This window comes from Clupea harengus, chromosome 3 (assembly GCF_900700415.2).
Source record: "Clupea harengus chromosome 3, Ch_v2.0.2, whole genome shotgun sequence".
NCBI classification, from domain to species: Eukaryota; Metazoa; Chordata; class Actinopteri; order Clupeiformes; family Clupeidae; genus Clupea; species Clupea harengus.
The window spans coordinates 19,535,357-19,551,724 of NC_045154.1; the positions used below are offsets into that span (position 1 = coordinate 19,535,357).

General features: G+C 45.9%; 1 protein-coding gene across 3 annotated transcripts; it reads right to left on the reverse strand.

Annotated features, from left to right (window-relative positions):
* Positions 1-19: 19 nt before the first annotated feature.
* rspry1 (ring finger and SPRY domain containing 1) lies at positions 20-16,177 on the reverse strand. Of its 3 annotated transcripts, XM_031564887.2 has the most exons (16): positions 16,053-16,177; positions 15,722-15,970; positions 14,170-14,716; positions 11,692-11,744; positions 9,445-9,557; positions 7,754-7,880; positions 6,872-6,930; positions 6,309-6,375; positions 5,865-5,996; positions 3,736-3,851; positions 3,350-3,493; positions 2,913-3,024; positions 1,655-1,757; positions 1,304-1,456; positions 875-979; positions 20-479 (listed from the first exon to the last, which is right to left on the reverse strand). In XM_031564887.2, exons 3-16 carry the CDS (start codon positions 14,529-14,531, stop codon positions 383-385), a joined length of 1,743 nt encoding a protein of 580 aa, XP_031420747.1. In that variant the 5' UTR covers positions 14,532-14,716; positions 15,722-15,970; positions 16,053-16,177; the 3' UTR covers positions 20-382. The 3 variants fall into 3 exon arrangements, with proteins under 3 accessions (XP_031420747.1, XP_042561698.1, XP_031420748.1); XM_042705764.1 differs by having other exon boundaries at positions 15,722-16,175; XM_031564888.2 differs by lacking the exons at positions 15,722-15,970; positions 16,053-16,177 and adding an exon at positions 15,513-15,642.
* Between the last annotated feature and the right edge of the window lie 191 nt (positions 16,178-16,368).

Genomic DNA, 16,368 nt, shown 5'->3' on the forward strand with positions numbered 1-16,368 from the left:
ACACACACACACACACACACACACACACACACACACACACACACACACGCACACACACGCACACACACGCACACACACGCACACAGACAGCAGACCTGCAGCTCTGTGCAGCACTTCGGGGGTTGGGGAGGGGGCGGGACAGTTTCCCGCCCTTTTTTTTCTTACCGCTTACATCCACCTTCTTCTTCTCCTCTTTGTTTTCCTCTCCCGTTCTCTTCCAGTGGGCTGACAGACCGCGGAGTGCCTAACCCTGAAATCATGATCCTGCTGGACAGAGGAGACTGTTTAGAATGGAGGCGGGGGTAATGTCCGAGTCACTTTGTCCGTCAGTAACATTGGGTGGGTGGTGGGGAGGGTGGTGCTGGTGGCGGGAGGGAGGGTGTCAGGACACGTGAGAGATGAGTCTGACACGCGTCTGGATGTCTTGGCGACACAGCGGGCACGTCTCCAGCTGTAAGGCACACTCCATGCAAATACCACTGTGGAAACACACACGTTTTAGATACTTTACTTGACTCCACATTACATCATGAATCTATTTCATAAGGAATCTATTTTTCTGACCAGTCCAATACATTTAAGCAGTTCAATAGTCCATTATGGGTTTTACGGATCAAGGGTAGGCAGACAGACGGTCACACACACACACACACACACACACACACACACACACACACACACTCACACTCACACTCACACTCATATTTACTATGCATTAATAGGAATAAAGTACGTACATGAAAAGTACATGATACAATTAAATAACTATTTAAGCATATTTAAGTATAACATTCAAGTCTAACTAAAACTTTTAATGAAATACCTATAAGGGCCCTGAACAAAATGTTCAAGACCTCCACACCGGGTGACCTACCTGTGTCCACAGGGTCTGAGCTCAGTGTCAGCCATTTGGTCACAGCACAGGGTGCAGCAGTTGTCTCGGATGCTCACTTGTTTCAGCAGGGCCAGGCGTCTGTGTCTGCAGGCCAAACACACACATGGAGGAGGATGACGGCGCATTTCAAAAACGTAATAACGGGAAAGGAGATCTGGCCATTTACTTTAATTCAGCTCAGTTTCATTTCGTGGGAAAAGATGTCACTTTTAACAAAGAACTATGGGGTCATTCATATAAAGTTTGAACACTTTTCAAAGATACCTAAATGGCGACACGAGGAGAAGAAGATTATATTAAATTATCCTGGAAGTGAGGAGGCAATGAAGTTAACTTTTCCTTTTCCTTGCGACCATGGTTAGAGGAATCTGGGTGTATGTTGGGGAAGGGGAGGAATGACGCACATACCTTGGCAAGATGATTTTCTCATCAGACGCCAGAGAGGCAAAGTCGTTAAAGGTGCTGAATTTGACAGACGGGGGGTAGCGGAACGGCTTGGCCCCAAAGTTGAACTCGCACTGTTGATAAGACATGAAGCTCGCTGCGGCAAAGAAGCCCGACCTGAAAGATAGAAGCAATCCTTTAAAATGAGGTTTTATACAACACCAGATACAGAGGATCTGTTAAGCTCTGCAGAAAAGGAAGTTTGCATAGACAGCTCACACTTCTGTTAGGGAAAGAGAGAGAGATAGAGTGGAAAGAGAGAAAGAGAGAAAGAGAGACAAAGATAGGGACAGACAGATAGACAGACAGACTTACGTGGCTGATGAAAACACTTGCTTCTCTGGGGGAAGCTGATGTCCGTTGAGATAGAAGATCATCTGCTTCTTATTGAGGTCTAAGAGGAAGCCTATGGCATCACCTGTGTGATGGAGCAAAAGGAGTTTAGGCCATTTATCCACTATCTACCCAGCTGACTCAGTCCAACACAGTGTGTGTATGTATGTATATATTTCACGAGAGAATTCAAAGGCATCCCCCTTTGCAAAAAACTTGACACTTTTCTGGGACACAATTACTGTTATTTCTTTAACATCTATTAAACCCACCTTAAATTAAATGAACACACTGATTCAGTCCAACACAGTGTGTGTGTGTGTGTGTGTGTGTGTTACGACCCTGGCGGGTCTAGGCCCCGCCCCATGATATTTGCATACCTGTTCTCTATCTGTCTTTACAACAGGTGAATTGGAACCAGGTGTATGGTTGATTGGCTGGGCTACAAAAGCCCTGATCAGACTGAAGTTAGGAGAGCGTTGGATTGGATTTTTGGATTGGTCGTTGGTGTTTGGATAGAGATTGGTTTTGGATTGTCGTTGGTTTTGGAGTGTCGTTGGTTGTGGATTATCGTCGTCGTTTGTTTATATTACCATTTACCTGACTTTACATTACATCTTTTGTTTCTCTTCATAACACTGATCTTCACCACACGTTTGCTATAATTATTAGATAACTATATAAACTTGTAAACCATTAATAAATATATTATTATTATTATTATTATTATCCTAAATTCTGCGTGGCCTCCCCTTCTTGTTTCGTGCCTTGAGCTGGCTCGTAACAGTGTGTGTGTATGTATATTTTTCCAAAGAGAGAATTCAAAGGCATCCCCCTCTGGAAAAAAATGTAAGTGTGCCACTTGCCACTTTTCTGGGACACAATTACCGGTATTTCTTTAACATCCACTAAACCCACATTACATTAAATGAATGAACACACTGATTCAGTCCAAAACAGTGTATGTATGTATATTTTTCCCAAAAGAGAATTCAAAGGCATCCCCTTTTGAAAAAAAAAAAAAAGTGTGCCACCTTTCTGGGACCATTATTTCTTTAACAGTGCCAACTTTTACATCCACTAAACCCACCTGATGAAATGAACACAGGATACAAAGTGGTTATTTAACATATAACGGACGCAAGCCACAGAGCGCCATGTGAGAGTAAGGTGTGGACACACTGAGAACAGGTCGACAGCACTGACATGTCTGGCTGTGAGGGCTGAGGTGCCGACTGACCTTCTTTCCAGCAGGGGTGGGAGTGAGGTTTGCTGCGAGCGTTGTACCAGATCAGCTGCCTGCAGCCATCATAAGCACACGAGTACTCATCATCCCCGATCCCATAGCCCTCCTGCCAAGAACACACACGAGTACACAAACACATGAGTACACAAACAAGGCATTGAATGTTTGATAATTTTGCTCAATAAATGAATTATAAAAGAATAATGTTTTCTCTGTTTTTTGTTGAACTGTGTTCACTTTATCTAAAGTTTTAGGACTTAGATGAAGACATGATCACATTTTAGATCAAATTTATGCAGATATACAGAAAATTCTAAAGGGTTCACAAACTTTCTAGCACCACTGTTTTTAACTGGGGATGTCCTTGTGTATATTCTACCGAGTGAGGGTTTTAAATGCGAGCAGTGGGATGAAACGTGATTGGCTCGTACGTGGTTGAGGAACTTGCTGTCCTTGGTGGCCCAGCCGATCTGCATGACCCCCGAGGTGATGACCGTGACCTCGTAGTACCAGATGCCAGAGTCCACGCAGAACGTGCAGCGGACACTCTCAAAGGATGAGGCATCACAGCGAGCCTGAGAGAGAGAGAGAGAGACAGAAGAAGAGAGATTTAGGGGAAAGAAAAGGAAAGTGAGAGAGTGTGTGAGGGAAAAGTATTGAGAGAGAGAGATCAATTACAGGGGATTGGCTATAGAAAGTATATGTGACTTTCTACCAGTAAGTGAATGACAGGAACTTCTAATAATTATCCTTTTTCCTCCTAAAATGAGGAGGCGGTAAAGATGCGAGGATCAGTGGGGACCCAAATCCCACTCACCTCCAGACCGCTGGGAGAGATCTTCAGATACTCGCTGACGTCGTTGCTGTTCAGCATGGCGTTGATGTTGCTCAGGTTGACCTTCTCATACGTAAACTGACGACCGTCTTTCAGGACTACAGCAACAGTTAGCAGGAAAAAACAAAACGGGGGAAAAGTTTAATATTCAGAAAAGCACAGAAAAAGTGCTGATTCTCTCCGTCTTTCCAGCACTAAGAGGAAGAGCACATCTTGTCCACGACTTGGTTTATTTGCTATTGCTTCACTATACGGCTTGCGGAGAGTGGGTCCTCTCGACAGCAGTAAGATGGTATGGCCTCACTCTCGATATGCTGACGAAAACGGCACAGTTTACGCTCAGTCACACACTTAGGATATGCTCACAGTTAACATAGTGGAGTTTTATTTCATGAATACGTTTAATGAAATATCGATTCTACATTTAAATACATTCGTTTGGCAGACCAGTTTATCCTGAAACAGAACAGACAGATGATACAAAAGCTAGAAAGTACATTTTTGGTATGTGTGAATATCTGAGTGTGAGAATTTTTCTGCATTTTCCTCCCACAAGACCGCAATACACAACTCTTCATCATCACCTATCTAGGAGTGTTTGATGACATGGCATGACGGGGAGGTTTGAATTTGCATGGAATTTCCCCAGTATTCACGGACAAACACGGGTGCAGCACTAATGATTCACCAATTCACCACACAGCAACCGAGAAATTCCTGGGCAAAACCATGCCAGCAAACAAAGCCTTTACTATTCACTACTAGAACCAGTACTACCAACCAAGATCGCTATACGGTCAGAAATGCCTTAAATGATACATTAGGCCCCATCTTCTCATTGAACTATTGCTACCCAACATAAAGTGAAGCCACTGTGACTATCCTCCCTGTGATCACTAATACCGGTCTTCATCAAGGTCACAAAAAGTTCAGTAGGTTCAAGGTACAAGACGGACTCATGTGCTTCCAAAGCAGAACAAGCTTTGCTGCTTTGTTGAAAATGTTGAAAGGCTAATTTTCATATCCTCTGAAGCTTCTCCACTAAATCACCCAGATGACTCAGCCTGGTCCAGGGAAGCGTTGACAGAAAAGCTCAATGGTGTTACCAGAATACCATTAACATAAAAAATAAAAAAAGGGAATTATAATTATATTCATAAATATATTTATATAAATATCTGACTAATTTCTTTTTGGAAGAAATCAGAAAATCAACCAAGATGTGTCCAACAAGTGTCTGGATACACTAACAGTCTGATGGTGTACACACACTGAATTTGATGTGCGGAGAGATACAGCAACATGCCAACCTCCTTCCCAAATGAAAATTCTGTGAGGCTGGCAATCAGATCCTACTTCTGCATTTAACATCACCACTTCAGTGTCATGCAATACTGTTTCACTGGCTAGTGTAGTTTCCCCTGTGATGGAACTCCAGTATTGCGATCACGTTATAAGACTGTGAGCCAGCATCTATAGTAGCACTCTAACAGCTGACCAGTGGCGCAACTCTTGCTAATAACATTTCCTCTGCTATTTTTGTGATTTGAGGGTCCTGACTCAAGGTTTTAAGATGTGTTTGATTACCCCGGTCAAGTATGTGTTACCAACAACATGGCAGATACCAGTCAGGGAATTTACAATCCAATGCATAATAACGGCAAGTGTCTATGTTTGTAAAGTCAAAGTGTAGGGAGTGAAGGAACTGAAATAGCAGCCCTTCTGCAGTAATGTGAATGCATGACTTCAGCTGCCAGAGAAGAGACTTGTCTGAGGAGTCTGTTGTGCGTGTGTGCGTGTGTACGTGTGTGTGTGTGTGTGTGTGTGTGTGTGTGTGTGTGTGTGTGTGTGTGTGTGTGTGTGTTTATGTTTGAGAGCTGTATGCCGCTGTGCTGTAGTCGGAGACTTTAAGCAGTGTCTGTTTTGTGTGTGTGTGTGTGTGTCTGTAGGCCGCTTTGCTGCAGTCGGAAACTTGTCTGAGCAATATCTGTTGTGCGTGTGTGTGTGCTTGTGTGTGCTTGTGTGTGTGTTTGTGTTTGAGAGCTGTAGGCTGCTTTGCTGGAGTTGAGCGGATGGAGTGGCTATCGCCTGACGTTGGTCTGTATACTTACACAGGTTGTCCAGACTCCACTGGGAACAAAACCCAACCTGCCGCTTCAGGTAGTCCGAGAGATCCGACCACAACTCCAGCACCGCCAGCCGATCGCTGATGCACGACTCCGACACTGTGACCTTGTTCTCACCTGAGAGAGACACACACACACACACACACACACACACACACACACACACACACACACACACACACACACACACACACACACACACACACACACACACACACACACACACACACACACACACACACACACACACACACACACACACACACTTTAACCCCCAAATCTTCGGACACTGACCCCACCAACCATGACAGAAAACATGTACTGCTAGAAATGTCAAGAGTGCTGATAGCATCTCATCTGCTGTTTCTTTTCAGGTATGAAGACATACAGGATATTGATTTCATAATGAGTAGCTGAAGAAAGACCTACTTGTCTGAGAGAACTTCTCCAACGCGATGAGAGCAAAGAGCATGACAGTGGGGTGTGCTTCTGAGCTCTGGAACACACACACACACAAGAATATTCAGCCAAAACAAATAATTACAAATCTACCAACAAAATACTAATTACTGTTTATGTATGTGATATAAAGATACACAAAAAAGGATATATGGGTAGGTAGGTAATTAAGTAAATAAATTAACTAATAAAATAAACCTACTATACATCTGCACTGAGAGTTCAGTCTGGGGGTTTAATATTCCACTACTGAAACACTATCTGTGCTCTTCTGCTTGCCGTAGCACAAACACACAGAGTCATCTGAGCTACGCTGAGGCAGCTTCTGCACTGACGACACGGAGCAGGAAACACCTGCATTCAGCTCCGTTACACCTTCTCTGCTCATTCTGATCTGCTGGCAACACGTCGGCCTGATTCATGGGTGTCACCATGTAATGTCACCTCCTGCCCTATGGCCTCACATACAGGGAGAGAGCGCAGGGGTACACACAAGGGGGGGATGAGGGACAGGAAACGTATTAATGTCTTACCAGAGACTCCAGTAAGTACTCAAGGGTTCCTGGGCTAAGGAGGCCTATGCTGGCTGGACCTGAAACAATCAAATGCATGACCATGTTATTAAAACATTAACCAATAAATAGTGTAATATATTCTAATATATTTACAACAGTGAAAAACATGTGGGGCTATGGCGGTTCGGTTAACGAAGCGGTGGCCGTAGCAACAGTGTGTAAGGTGCATCTGAGGTGAGCTACGACAGCACAGCAGAGGGGACGTGACTGACTGCATAGCTAACGTCAGCTAGATGACAAGCCCAGTCAGCCTGAGTGAGATTGGGGGGGGGTTGTCTGTGTGTCCCCTGAAGCAAAGGGCTCAGTCCAGTCAGAGCCCAGGCGGCTGCTGCTGCTGCTGGGGTAAGGGAGGGTAGGGGATAGGCTTCTCTCTCAGAACTCCCTTCATATGCGTCATACAGTGAACAGGAGGAGACGCAAGCATGGGAGGTGGATAGGGCAGGGGGAGAGGGGCATGATGGGAATAGAGGCTGCTGCAGCAGGGGTGTGTGGTGGTGGTGGGGGGGGGGGGGGGGGGCATAGGCCTCTCTCAGGCCATCAGAAGAACTGCCCTCATGTCAGTGTGGTATGTCACAACAGCACATACTTTCACACTGGGGTGGGGGGTGGGGGGAACATTCCTGAAGAGAAAGAGGGCCAGCAAGAGAGCAGGAAAGACATAAACTGAAGAGAGAGTGAAGGGGAGAAAGAGACACGTTTGCAATGCTGAAGGCAGGTAGGGAAGGTGGTTGTTTCTTAAGTGCTATGCATGCTAGGGCATGTTGGGAATTCAAGTGTATTAACCGGTCTGTCTGTGTCTGTGTCTGTGTGTGTGTGTGCGTGTGCGTGTGTGTCACTCACCGGCAAGTTTCTCGGCCAGGCAGCCCAGCACCGCGGTGGTGTTGCGGTGTTTGGCGGGGATGAGGGCATCCTGACGCGCCACAGCTGAGCTCAAGTTCAGCATCTCCGATAGCTTCTGCAAAGCATCCTGCGCAGGAAAAGTCAGACCGGGTCATGCACACACTCTTAAACAATAGACAGAAACACTCAGATTGACTATATACACACACTAAGGTAATTAGACATCAGGCGCTCTCCCCATCCCTTTTGTCTGTGTGTGTCTCTCTCTCCACACACACACACACACACACACACACACACACACACACACACACACACACACACACACACACACACACACACACACACACACACACACACACACACACACACACACACACACACACACACACACACACACACACACACTCTTCTGTGGGCTGTGAAACAATAGTCCTGTGGGTGAATGCTGAAGGCTGTAATTCCTGCTTCCAAAGACCACAGATGAGGCGCATACAGTGGGAAGAGGGGGCAAACCCACAGGCTCCCTCAAAGGCAACATGTTATCTCTCTGTGAAGGCAGCATGTTATCTCTCTGTGAAGGCAGCATGTTATCTCTCTGTGAAGGCAGCATGTTATCTCTCTGTGAAGGCAACATGTTATCTCTCTGTGAAGGCAACATGTTATCTCTCTGTGAAGGCAGTGTTGAAATCGGTTGCCACTAAGTGCTGACAGCTGAACGCAGACGCTAAAGGAATGAGCTGTGCTGAGACAAGAGAGGGCTGATGACTCAACGCATAGTGCGTGTGTGTGTTTGTGTGTGTGTGTGTGTGCGCGCGTGCGTGTGCGCATTTGTGTGTGAGTGCATGTTTCAAAGAGGAAGGGAGGGACAGAGAGAAAAAGAGAAACTCTCCAAATAGAGTGTGTTCATGAGTGTGTTTGTGTGTGCGTGAGTTTGTGTGTGCGTGAGTGTGTGTGTGTGTGTTCGTGTGTGTGCGTGAGTGAATCACTGTGTCAAAGGGCAGGGAAGAGACAGACCGGGACAAAGTGAGGTAAAGAGGGAGGGGAGACAGGAGAGAGAGGGAAAGAGAGGGGGAAGGCCAACAGGTTAGCCAGAGACGCAGAGCAGTGCCTCCAGCCAAACACACACACACACACACACACACACTGGTCCTCTGAGGTCAAGCTGGCGGTGTGCTCTCTACTCTGCTCTGCTCTGCTCATGTCCACTGCGCTGAGAGAGAGAGCGCAGGCATGAGAATGGGTCCCCAGCTGCTCACACAGAAGCCCTGTGCAGTGACCTCAGCCGAGCTGCTGCTGCTGCTGCTGCTGCGTCATGTGTTTCACAGCGTGTGATGCTTCAACAAGGAAATGAAAACCACTGTGTGTGTGAGTGAGTGCGTGCGTGCGTGCATGTATGTGTGTGTGTGTCTGTGTGTGAGCAAGCATGTGCTTATTTTTATTTATTTTTTTGTGCATAATTATTTGTGTGCGTGTGGGGCTGTGGATGGGGGCGTGAGTATGAACTTGGTGTGTGTGTTTATATGTACATCGGTTTGTGTGTGTGTGTGTGTGTGTGTGTGTGTGTGTGCGTGACTACGCATGTGCATAATTGTTTGTGTGCGTGTGATTCTGTGAGTGTGTATGCTGTTGATGGATGTGTGCACATCTGTTTGTACGTGTTTGCTTGTGACAGTGAAGCAGCATCTTACTTTGGTGGGCAGAGGGCACTCATCCAGCAGCAGTGTGATCACCGCGGGCCCAAGCGGGTCGTCCAGAGGGATGACCCGAATCAGAGACTGGACCACCTCCAACCAGCCGTCATCTGTGGGTTTGGACGCGTGGGAAAGACACAGGCACAGGAAGAGAACAGCAGTCGGTTAATGAATGGCAGCTCAAATAGTTTTTTTCCCACCCAAGGGTCCTTTATGTATGAGGTGACGTGTTAATATTATGAGAGGAAGGTGGGTTTTTCACACGAGGCCTGCCATGACTCATTATCCTCATAGGAGGAAGGAGGAAGAGAAACAAATAAATAAAATTAAAACCCAAACATAGATGAATCACCCAATGCCAATCACCACCTAACATCTGTGGCTGTATAATTCCAGACAATGGGAAAATAGCTTTCTGCCACAATTGCAACCTGTTGGTACAGCCAGCAGCCCAAATATCCTTGCAGCCATTAAGGCTTTGATTATACTCGCTTACAGACAGTTGCGGACACCAGGGGTGCGTAGCTGTTCCTGTTATACTTTCTAGTCCGCTTTGAGTCGGCAGTTGGTGCTCTTGTAGCGTAGTGAAGGATACGCAGACTTCCACAGAGCTGTAGGTATACCCTCTGATGACGACATTTACGTCACACGGACCCTAGCATACTTGCAGACACGCAGAGCATAATAAAGATGATGAAGCTGGAATATATCTACTTCCCACTGGGGTTCTACTAAACAGCCTCTTTATAAATTGGCTGCAGAGGTTTAACAGCATGCCTGCCAAGCAGCACTCCAAAGTGTCCATGAGCGTTATCTAGAAACATTTATGCTTTAGGCAGATGGCTCTATCTAAAGCGATTTAAAGTACAAGTAAGGTACACAGGTATGTGTTTTACTCTACTATTATTATTATTATTATTATTATTATTGTTAATAATAATAATAATAATAATACTACATTCTTCTGCCAGCTGTGCTACAGGAACGAAGACAGAACACACAGACAAAGCAACAATACAAACTTGCACCAGTAAATTAAATTCTCCTGACTTGATGGTTGAAAGAAGAAAAAAAACATAACAAACCCCTCCCCCCCCCACACACACACACACAGACACGCCCCAAAACATCCCCTTCCTCCAAGCCTCTCCTCAAAAACATCAGACACAAACCCCTAACTCAGCATTTTGCAGTCCCGATGAGCCACCCACCAAACAGATAAACTTCTAAATAAAGTCAACACCACACCACCCTGGAACCAAGCATGGGCACACACACAGCCAGCTGGCACACGGGAGGGAGGGAGGAAGGGCTGCAGCTGTTAATACCCAGAGAACCCCATGCCAAGTCCTGCCCTCTCTGGACAGCCGTGCCCGTGTCGCGTTGTCATGACGCCCACATGGGGAAAGGTCTGCCCTCTGGCCTGGCCCTCTGCACACAGGGTGCCATCAGGCGTCTTACATAAATAAACACTATTTATTTATAGCTCGTCAGTAATGAGAAATGAAATCCCCTGAAAACTGACTGGATTCCATTAATGTGCTTTCCCTTCATGAAGTGGATTCTGTCACCATGGGGGTGTTGGAGTGTGTGTGTGTGTGTGTGTGTGTGTGTGTGTGTGTGTGTGTGTGTGTGTCAGGGGTTTTCTGGGGGTTGTCAGCCCCTGAGACCACTGCCATTATTGCCTCAGATCCTTATTCAGCACTGGCATCACTGTTCTGAATCACTGACGCCAACAGGACGAGAAATGGCTGGGTCACAACACAAACACATCACCCATGGCTAGCCCTGGGTCACAACACAAACACATCACCCATGGCTAGCCCCGGGCATCTGCTCCCGCTGGGCCTCACGTACAGTACCAGTCAACAGTTTGGACACACCTTCACAGTATTTGAGAAGTTTTTTCTTTACTTTTATTATTTTCTAAATGGTAGATAACACTTGTTTTGTTTAGTAAATCATTCCATATGTGTTATTTCGTAGTTTAAATGTCTTCAGTATTAATCTACAATGTAGAAAATAATAAAAGTAAAGAAAAAACTTAAAAATGAAAGGTGTGTCCAAACTTTTGACTGGTACTGTACTTTTCAGTTAATCAGAACTTGCTAGACATGGACAGGGTTGTGGCTTTTTAAAAATCAACAAACAAAACAGACGGTAAAACAGAGCGATAAACCCAGAGAGCTTCAAGACAAACATGACTGCAGACAATGAGGAAGAGGATGACGTCTCTGGACTCACCTGTCTCGGCCATCTCGTGTAGTGTGATCATTGAGTACGGCGGCTCCTGGTCACTGGAGGAAAGATAACAAACTCTCACTGAGAATCGTTCAGGATGTGTGCAGTCATCACGTGATATCACAGCACATCATCATCACACAAATGCTTCTGGACAGCGCTCAGACCGCTTAGCCACCGCAACAACTAAATATTCACTTCTCCTGCATTCTCCTTTCAAGTGAAGGTGTCTGCGTTAGTGACAGAGTTAGTACTGAGAAACTAGAAGCTTGAATCAATAAATATAATACCCAGACTGATCCTCTGTATTATGGTCTTCCAGCACGATGTACACTTTACTTATATGTATTCATGGGCATCTGCACAAGTGCGTGTGTGCGTGTAAAGGGGGTAGTTATTAAGTTCACCATGCTTATGAAATTCCGATGAGAGAATAAGAGAGAGAGAGAGAGAGAGAGAGAGAGAGAGAGAGAGAGAATAAGAGAGAGAGAGAGATCCCCTGCTGCTGTCGCTGTCACTCTGTCTCCAGGGCTTGACCTCACCACCCGTCTCCCTGACTGTGGTCTGGGCAGTAAATCTGCCAGCTTACAGCAGCCCTAGAGCTCCCCGGGGGAGGCCCTGCCAGAGGTATAGCACACCGCTGGGGCAATTAGGCACTCTGATATATCTCTCCATCCCTCTCTCTCCATCCCTCTCTCTCACACACACACACTCTCGCTTTATCGCTCTCCTGTGCACTAATTTTGGGTATGGTATGCTCTCACTCTCACTCTCACTCTCACTCTCACTCTCTCACTGAGTTTGGGTTGGGAAACATCCTCTAGCAGTAGGCTCCTTCACAGTGAGCAGAGACAGGGCGGATAAAGGGCGAGGTGTGATAACAAGCAGGGTTCAGGGATGCCTCAGGGCAAGGCAAGGCAGTCCAACAGGAAAGCTTTAGGAGAGAGGCTCATTCTTACCCATGTGATACAAGCAGGGCTAAGACTGCTCAACAGCACCCTGAGGCTACTCTTACCATTCCATTCAATTCAATTCTGTTCATTTAAATGTAATACACTTCCATTCGAATTACACAGTGCCTTTTGTTACGGACACTGTCACAAAGACACTTCACAGAAACCACAGCCTAAAACCCTGTTGTTTGTTTCAAGGATATTACAATACATTACCAGACCATTTTATACTTATCCCTCGAGGCAGTTATGCACAGTAAGCTTGTAACTAAATGCAGTGACCGCGCTGGTTAATTTAACCAACAATGGTGCCATATACACAACTCAAAAGGTCCACTAACATCATTCAAAGACTGAACACAAAACATCACAGAAATGTGAAGGCCAATCCTGAGGCAACTATGATAGTCATTCATGGGAAGGGTGCGGTATCATATTAAGATACGAATATTATCTAATATTACACCATATTAAGATGCACCAGCACCTGTGCGAGAGGGAGATGTAGTGAGAACATGAGCTGCCATGAAAATAAATTAAAATCTGATCAAAATTACCATCTAAGAAAAGGCTGAAATGAAATAAATATCGGAAATGATTCACACAATGTTTGCACAGGCATGATGCAAATGTCAGAGAGAAGAGACGTCAAACAGTGTGGGACACAGATGCATCAGACGGTGAAGCGCACAGATGTGACTTATTTCCAGTTCTCTGCCTCTCGTTCTTGGTCAGTGGATATTAGGCTATATCCTTTGCAAGTGTCAGTGTGGGAGGGTGTTGGCAGAATGTGTAACGTGAAGGACAAGGGGGGGGGGAGAAATAGAAAAAAATCAAGACAAGTATGCTTGAATGCAATGCACATGTCTTCGGAAACATGAAACACTGGTCGGTTGACATAGCTGTGCTACCTGGCTAAGTGGTTCTGCAAGTGTTTGTGTGTGAGTGTGTGAGGGGGGGTGTACAAGAATCAATGAATAAATGCCCCCCCCCCCCTCCTTCTCCATATACATGAGGGAAGTCTAGGAACCACTTCATCTCATTTTGCTCCCAACACACCACTCTCTGCCAGGCAGAGGCCACACATATCTTAGTGGGTGTGGCAGTGGTGCAGTGGCGTTTCCATGAGCAGCGCAAAGTGCAGGAGAAACACAAGGGCAAAAATGAAAGCAGCCTGAAGACAAGCTGCCATTTGCAACAAAACCACTGAGCTATCGCCAGCAATTAAGCATCCTGGCTACAACACAACATCCGGATGTCCTATAAACTCCAAACATCTAAAGCTGTAACCCTGGGAGAAGACACTGGTCCTAACTTCTGCTTTCACAGCTTTCATTGCTGAAGCCATATGTCAAGTAAGACTGATACTTGCAAGCTCACGCAACTGCCATGGAAAATGAAGGGTACTTCCATGCTACTGAAGGGAAACTGCATCTTAACACAGGTTAATGTTTGACACAGATGTTCCACAGTGTGTAATGCCCAACCCCCTTGACAATCTACAGTGATTTACAGAACACATACTTACTTGTCAACCAGAGTCCTAATAACGGCTAATGTATCTAGTACCAGGCCGTCAACGTTTTGTTTTTTTCGCCGAGGTTCATGCGGTCCTCGGCCGCGTCTGGGCGGCCTAACCGGGTCCCGTGGGCGGCTAGCCCGAGCCTCCGTCGCCTCTACGGCCGTGTGGTCGCCGCGCCTGAGCTGCCGCCGGGGCGCTGATCCATCCTCCACGTCACTGTCCTCTCTGCAAACACAGCTGTTCCCCATGGTTCCGGTGGCCCCGAGGGTCTGCCAAAACTGTAGCGTGTGCAGCTGTTCTACGGTGAGTCGCAGAACCCGTGCGAGGCTCCTGCTGGCACAGAATGCAATCCAGGTGGCTACTATCATATCATTTGGGGGACTTGTGGAGGCGTCTGTGGTCGATCCTGCCTTGGCTACCAGTCATCATGGTGCTACTGGGGGCGCCGATCGGCCGAGCAGAGGGGCAAAGTACCAGTAAAGTTAACAAGCATCCTCCATCGAGTCCCAGCTGGGCAGGACACACTTCTGTTGCGGATTCGCACCCAGCAGACCTGAGGAGTAAGAGACACGTCGTTAACACTGAATTTCGCATATAACACTGCAAAATAAACGCTAATAGAAGACAGAATTCACAACAGAGAATGCCAATCCTAAATATCTAAACCGGGAAAGCATTATTGGTTGATATTATCTACATACACAAGAAAGCAGACAGACAGATTGAGGATGCATTGAGAATAGGCAACACAGGAAAACTGGGGCTACATCATATTTGATCACATCTCTCGGAGTTGCAAGCCATGCAAATGTCAGTCAAGATGTCATTACGTGCCAAATCAAAATAAGAAAATTTTCAAAATAAAAAAGCAGCCGAATAATAAGCTCACCAACTCAAATAGCGACATATTCAGTCATTACAAACCACGAAAGATTCTGGCTAGCTCATCTATTGTTACAGGTTGCCTTTACATTAGCTGGCAATATCTAGCTCAGTAACATTAGCTTACATAACCATCACTCGCTAGCTAGGTATCCCTTACTTAAGTATACACATATCTTTCTTCAGTAGTTAAAAGTCTGTCGCCTGTTCACCAAGCTCGTATAAAGGTAATGAACTCCTTTAGGTTGCCATTAGCCCAAATTTAGCGAGGCATCTTCCCAGCCAGTCCGCACCGGCTTGCTGGAAAGCTAATGTTAAATGAACCAGCTGTAGGGAACCAAGTTGCCAACAAACAGCGTTGTAAGCAACTTAGCAAACTAGCTAGTAAATGAACTATGTGATCTAAAAGTATATCTAATTGGTTATCATGTTGTTGAGTGAGTTAACTAATCTAGATTTGAACGTACCTTTCATTACACGAAAGAGAAAGCAGAGTGGTTCAAAGTAGCATTAGCTACAAGCGCCACATCGGAATCATGCTAAAGCGCCAACATAACGTTATTAACCTGTTAGCTAGGAGTAGCCAGCCACAGAGGAAAGAACATTAGCTTACCGCAAGAGCAAAAGTAGTCGGGTTTTCAATGCTGGCTTAATAAGGAATGACAATAAACATTACCTTTTCAGCTGAGGGTCCAGTTGTACACAAGACTCGGGGGACGGCCGCCACAGCCCCCTTTTTACTTTTGCCAGTCCTGAAAATACACCACCTCTGGGTTGTTGGGTTGGAGTTATCCGGAGTCAACCCCCTATCCTAGCCCCGTAAACAAGGAAAGGTTTCCGGTGTTGCACTACACGAGAACAGCGGTGATGGGCAAGCGAAATAGGCCTTTCTGACTCAAGGCAAGTGACAGGGAAGTGGCTAGCGCTGAAATTGACAAACGTTAGTGTTACCTATCTTTCCATATGCCACAAAAGTCACAGGCAGTATAGATGAGAAAGCGGATTACCGTTTACTCGTGATAACTGTAGCTGCCACTTGCTCATTCACGGAAATCCACTTGCGATAGTGATTTCGATATGATATGGGTACAAAAGGAAGCTATGCTTTGACACCACTTGCTATCTCACTACGTTACACATTTGACTGGAAGCCTAGGCGAAACCGTGGCTATGATGTCAGCGAGACTTCTCTCAACACATGACATAGCCGACTCTGTTCCTGACTAATCCTGACCTGGCAACCACTACTAATTTACCGATAACTAAGTTGTGATCTCCTGACTTTAACGGAACACCCTTTGAGAGCCGCTTACATTGACGAGA